The sequence below is a fragment of the Labrus mixtus genome, chromosome 18, assembly GCF_963584025.1.
Source record: "Labrus mixtus chromosome 18, fLabMix1.1, whole genome shotgun sequence".
Classification (NCBI taxonomy): Eukaryota; Metazoa; Chordata; class Actinopteri; order Labriformes; family Labridae; genus Labrus; species Labrus mixtus.
Window position 1 is genome coordinate 20226252 of NC_083629.1, and position 6532 is coordinate 20232783.

Below are 6532 nucleotides of genomic sequence, written 5' to 3' on the forward strand. Positions count from 1 at the left end.
ACGTGACGCATGGGAGGGGGGGGGGGAGACTACTTAAAGGCGGATTAACGCTGGCAAGACATTAAATCCAACCTCCCTCCATCCAGACGAAGCGCGCAGCCCATCAACATGATCTGAAGATCGAAAATAGGAGGACTTATAGTAATCAGCCCTTTAGACTCTCATGACAAGGAAAAGTGTGGCCACGTCGTGGGAGCGCTCGGCACACACAGCAGGACGCTCGCTGGCGCTGCGCGCTCAGCACATAACCAAGCAGATAGCGCGCAGACAGAAGGAGAGGAGCGCGGACGGCGGCAGCATCCCGTGACGGATGCATTTTTTAGCTGAAACCGGTCGTTTTGGACACTGACTTCAACCAGAGTCAGGGAGGAGCAGGATAGGAAATAACGCGCTTTTTTTTGGAGGGATTTGATAAGAGTGCCGTTGTGCTCTAGTCTTCTCCGGATGATCAGAAATGGGGGAATGGACTATACTAGAGAGGCTCCTGGAGGCTGCTGTCCAGCAGCACTCTACTATGATAGGAAGGTAAGATGATGAGCAAAAACCAAGACCAACCGAAGAATCGCAGCAGCCTCCAGGATCGTCTTTAGCATGGTTCCCAGTCCCCCGTTTCTGTCTTGTGAACCAAGGATCTTCTGTAGCATGGTGCCCAGTCCTTCGTGTCTGTGTTGTGGATTTTTCTGTCTATTTCACAGATTCCCTTTTTTCCCTCCACATCCTCCTAAGCGAGTCAGCTAAGTAAACCAGTTGGCAGCTGTCCTTTCAGCACCTGGGATGGTGCTTCAAACAGCTTAAACTACACTACAATTCATGTGTCAATTCATGTGTTCACCCATCCACCGTTTCCCATTTGATGTGTGTTTGTGAGTTCGAGTGGTGCTTGTGCAGAGATTGAGATGTCTTTCCATTGACAAAGCTCACACATAAAAAAAAGCAACGCCGATTGCTTACATGTCATTTCAGCCATTAAGTCAATGTACACAACTCAACACAGACGCAAAACAACACCAAAAAAACCTAAAAATTACACAAAAACAGTAAAAAACACACATAGCCTCTGTGAGAGCGTCCAATTTCAGCACTGGACAGCTCCCTAAATCCACCACACACCCTCACATTTGGACTGTGAGCGCACAGCTGAACTCAATTTGTATCAATTCGCAAACACATACATACACTTATTTTCACATTGTGTGTTTGTTTGCTTGCTTTTTAGGATCCTACTAACAGTGGTGGTCATCTTCCGGATTCTAATCGTAGCAATAGTTGGAGAGACTGTCTATGATGACGAGCAGACCATGTTTGTTTGTAACACCTTACAGCCGGGCTGCAACCAGGCATGCTACGACAAGGCATTCCCCATTTCACACATTAGATATTGGGTTTTTCAAATCATCATGGTGTGCACCCCGAGTCTTTGTTTCATCACGTACTCGGTGCATCAGTCGGCCAAGCAGAAGGAGCGGCGCTACTCGACGGTCTATCTGACGCTGGATAAGGATCAAGATTCACTGAAGCGCGACGAGAGCAAAAAGATAAAGAACACCATTGTTAACGGAGTACTTCAGAACACGGAGAACTCCACCAAAGAAGCCGAGCCGGACTGTTTGGAAGTCAAAGAGATCCCTAATTCTGCAATGAGAACTTCAAAGTCCAAACTGCGGCGGCAGGAGGGCATCTCCAGGTTTTACATCATCCAGGTGGTGTTCAGAAACGCGCTGGAAATTGGCTTTTTGGTGGGTCAGTACTTCCTGTATGGATTCAACGTCCCGTCCGTGTACGAATGTGACCGCTACCCATGCATCAAAGACGTCGAGTGCTACGTGTCCAGACCCACGGAGAAGACCGTGTTCCTGGTCTTCATGTTCGCGGTGAGTGGGTTTTGCGTGGTGCTCAACCTGGCAGAACTCAATCACTTGGGGTGGAGGAAAATCAAAACGGCCGTGCGAGGTGTGCAGGCCCGGCGGAAGTCCATTTACGAGATCAGAAACAAGGACTTGCCGAGGATGAGTGTGCCCAATTTCGGACGCACTCAGTCCAGTGACTCTGCGTATGTGTAGCTCTAAAAAAAACAAAAAAACCTGTAAAGAAATAAAACCCATGATGGACATGATGGACAGCTCCGCACGCCTAATTCGTGTCATGACTTTAGAGTGGGCAGATTTTTTTTTCATTTGTGGTCTTTTGAGGACTTCATGGCGAGCGTGGCTTCCACGTTTGTTGACTTATTTATTATTGCACTGATGCAACTTTTTAGTAACGTTTATACTCTGTAAGATGCGTAATGGAGCCCATGATATCGCGTGTTCACATATTTACTCTTTGTGGGCTGCTCTGCTGTACTTGAAGAGAGTAAAATGCAAAAATTGCACTAAGAGGTGAACACTTGAGAGCTTGATGACCTTATCCAAAATGTGCTACAGACTTGACGGAGTTTTTAAGACTTTTTCTTTCCATCTTTGTTTGGCACCAACCCAAATAAATGGCACCCTACACAGTTGTTAAAGGACGAATCTACCATCCAGATTTATATATGTGCATAGATATATAAATCCTACTTACCATGGTGGAAATAAATCAGCGTAATTCATGTTTTTTTTTTGTTGCCTGTGTTGCACCACTGACCTTAACATATGTAACCATTCCATTGCTTTATAGCTGACTTGCAAAACAGTACATGGTAAATTTGCTGCAAACGCTAACGTCTGTGACTTCCTTAATTTATGACACACCAAAGCGCCCACTGCTTTTATTTGTGAAGTGTTTTCTTGCTTTTTTGTGTAATCAAGTGCCATACTTGTATATAAACATGATATATATGTATACATATAAATATATAAATATATAATAACCATCATGAAAGCTGATTCCCTGCTTGGATTTATGCTAAATGCCGCCCAATTTTTTATTTGCTTTAAATGTATTTGTTGTGAGTTTAATGAAAAAAGAAAAAAGTATAAGATATACAATTTTCTCTGTTTTATTTTGCAAATGACTGGAAAAAGAAATTAAGTGCTAGTTTTTTTTATATACAAGAAATAAATGTTTCCCCGAATCAAAGCTTATCAAAACTGAACAAATAGCACAAATTGACATTTATATCAAAGAATGGGCAATTTAAATCTGCTCTGGTGCTACAGTTTTTTCATGGAATGGTTTTAAATGTAACCGAAACGAACCAGAAAAAAACAAAACATCTCTTTTTTTTCTGTGGAAAAATAAACGTGGGATTCATGTACACCAGAAACGTGTGAGGTGCAGTACTTTGTGTCTGCTGACTGACCTATCACACAGATTTATATCCAGTGGAAGTTTTGCCTTGGTGCAGTGAAGATGTTAGCCACACCCACTCCCTACAAAAAAAAGAGAAGAGAAACACTGCAGGACACACCTTGTACAGGATCTGATCACTCTGCAATGTTGCAATACTGATGCTGCTGCCATGAAAAAAAAAAAATCTAGGCTCATTAACACATACATTTTACACGGCATGCATTAAATCCAACGGCCCTCATGAGGATTTTATAGATTCACACAATCTGACTGTGAACTTTAAGTTTGTGACTTTCCGTGCACTCTGCAGGAATGACAAAAAGCTGATCATGATTCTAAGTTCTGAGGGAGCTGCCCTTTCTGCAGCTCTGCTCATCCCTTCTTCTCTCATTTGAGAAAAGGACGTAAGAAAGCAGCAGCTGAACCGAGGGGGAAGGTTGAATGCTCATGTGAAGGTCAAAATGAAAACAAAAAGATGGAGAGAGAGAGAGAAAAAAAAAAGGGAAAGTGCTCAGGAGTCTGCCCACACAAAGGTAGAAAGAGAGAGAGAGAGAGAGAGAAAGAGAGAGAGGAAGAAACAGACACACAAAGATTACGATGAGATATTTGCAGCTGACCGTTGCAGGTGATCTGGGAAGGGCTGGTCTCCTGACTCTCCTGCCAGGATGACTCTGCAAAGCTGTGAGAAATCTGAGAACCCGGGCACTGGCACATCCATCTCCAACTCAGCGGGGACCTGCAGTTTCTCCCTTAGTCATGAACATGAAAAAAGAAAAACAGAAAAGACAGAAAAGACGTTTGTCAACGTGGCTCTGATGCAGTGCAGTGCATTAGTGAGCATCTTTGTTTCCTCTCTTTCCACTTCGATTTATTTTTATGATTTTAGGCTTTAGATTACTCACAGAGGGCCCTTCTATTATCCTTTTTTAATTTCCCTCGAGATCAATAAAGTATCTATCTATAAAACGGTTAAAAACTGTAAAGATTTACTCTTAACAAAACCCCAGTAATGAAAAAATATAAACCGTTTTGGGTCAAGTAACTGATCCCACTTTGTGATCCTTTTTGTAGTTTGATTTTCTTTCATCATTCAGCGAGGTTTTTAATCAAAATGTCAAACTGTTAGTGTGTTTCAGTGCAGTTATGCATGCTGTCATGAATGAACATTATGTGAGTGTCGCAGGGCTCAGCAGAGATTAAGCTCTACCTGTGCATATGCATCCTTTGCTGTCATGACAAGCAGGCCGGCTGCTGGCTGTATAGAGAGTAATTAACTGGTGGACGGTATGTAAAAATCACATGACGAGTCACTGGGTTCACATTTACACAACCGAGACTATGCATACCTACTTTACATGGATAAGATGCGATCTAAAGAACCTGTGCATTAATCTAAAGGCCGGTCCCGCTCTCTGACTACCACAGCAGAACACAAACACACGAGGTTGCAGGTGAGCTATTTTGAGACTACAAAGCCAAACAGTGCAGGAACGCCTCCAATTTCATGTGATTTCAGGTGCTCAGGATGAGTGCAGGGATTTTTCCCTCTATATCCCCCTTAAAAGTGAGTCATTGACAGAGAGACACCCTGACATTAAAGAGGTGGTCTCGACTCTGAGTGCAGCGAAGAGTGTGCGGTTAAAAAAATAAGAAAAATCCTTTCCACAAAATATTACACCTACTCTTCTTCCTTCTCCTTCATTAGATGATTTGGTTCAAACAGTTCACATTTAAATGGATTCATATTTCACACGGATGTATCTCCACTTGTCGAGAGAGAGCACAGCATGCATAAAAAGCAAAGAATATCACATAATTAAACACAAACGCCAGGTGGTATATAGCATAACGACATGAATATTCAATATTTACATGCGTGCAGTAAGAAGAAAGGTCTGGTTTTAAATGAGTATAATGTGATATAATATTCTGAGGTCAGCAGGAGGGCCGCTCCAGCTCTCTTTTTTACTGCTGCTGGATGAAACACTGAGTTCAAAGGGAAAGGATGATGGGTCTAAATCTGACTGTTGCAAGTTTCAAAGTAGCAGAAGGAGCCAAATTTAAACTTTAGAAAACGTATCTTTTTAATTTCCTCACGTTCTTTCTGTCACATGACCTGTAATGTTCAACACTTAGGTCACAAGATTGAAAATATTTTGTCTGAAGGCACCCTGGTGTAAAAGGAATTTCACTCTTTGGCAGAGAAGTTTGAAATAATGATGCCTGAGTACGGACTTCAGAGAATGAAATATTTGTAGATGATTCTTAAATCTTCCTCTTTTTGAAATATACAGAGATGAAACAAGGTGGGTGGAATATGAGTCAATTAGGAATCTGTGTTTATTAGTCAGAATATTTTTTTTAGAACACATGAAAGATGAGATGTTGTACAATATAGAACATACGATTTAGAGGAGCTGTAAATAAATATATATAGAATTTAGTTGCACATCATTTTAGTTGAAGCGTTGAAGTGTCCTGCAGGTCCAGGAGAGATGGAGTGAGTGTTTGGGGTTTGATAAGCTGATCGTTATGTTTCTTGGTACTCTGGTTTTTTTCTCATGAGAGTATACTCTGTGGTAGATTCTGTGACCGGGGTTGTGCTTTCATTTGAGGGACAAGGCCAGACTGGCTCATGTTGAGTGATGGAGCTGGAGTGCTGACACCTTTATTAACAATCATGGCAGCCACCTTACATCATGGTGACATCTCCCCCCCCGGAGAGAAGGTGTAAGACGGGGACATGTCGCACAGATGACGATATACAATCAAATCAAATCTTAACAGCACGAGGAAGAACTGAAGCGCTTCATTTCAGTTCATTAGAACAATCCCCTTATATTTAAAAACAGAGATATGTTAAGAGAGGAGCACAGGTTAGTCCACATGCTGCACATTTTCTAGCAGGCTCGTTCAGAAACGGCAACCAAATAAACCAGAACTTTCACCTGAGAGTAAATCCTGCAATCCTGCCCCCCCCCTCCCCCCCTCTGAACAAGCATATCCTCCATAGTGTCTTCAATCTGAAAGGAGAGGGCTGGCTCCGGGGGGCGCTGCTTGAATTCTCTCTCTTTGCACCGATTACTGCATGAAAGGGGGGCGAGCAAACAAGAAGAAGAAACGGTGAATGTGGTTCTTTTTGATCCACTCAGCCAGAAGCAATGAAATTAGCCTGGTTACCGCAGCACATATAGCACGGCATAGCATGGCACAGGGAGATATGGCAGACGCAGAAACAAAACGCTCTTGATGTTTGAAC

At 42.6% G+C, this 6532-nt stretch overlaps 1 protein-coding gene across 1 annotated transcript; it reads left to right on the top strand.

Annotated features, from left to right (window-relative positions):
- The first annotated feature begins 46 nt into the window (after positions 1 to 46).
- Positions 47 to 3247, top strand: LOC132993235 (gap junction delta-2 protein). The gene is made up of 2 exons (XM_061062958.1): positions 47 to 525; positions 1217 to 3247. Exons 1-2 carry the CDS (start codon positions 455 to 457, stop codon positions 2058 to 2060), a joined length of 915 nt encoding a protein of 304 aa, XP_060918941.1. The 5' UTR covers positions 47 to 454; the 3' UTR covers positions 2061 to 3247.
- The last annotated feature ends 3285 nt before the right edge of the window (positions 3248 to 6532 follow it).

Bases quoted from the DNA above. Each gene is read 5' to 3' on its own strand.
- LOC132993235 (XM_061062958.1), top strand. From the start codon at position 455: ATGGGGGAATGGACTATACTAGAGAGGCTCCTGGAGGCTGCTGTCCAG. The intron at 526-1,216 runs GTAAGATGATGA...CTTGCTTTTTAG, and splicing joins CACTCTACTATGATAGGAAG to GATCCTACTAACAGTGGTGG.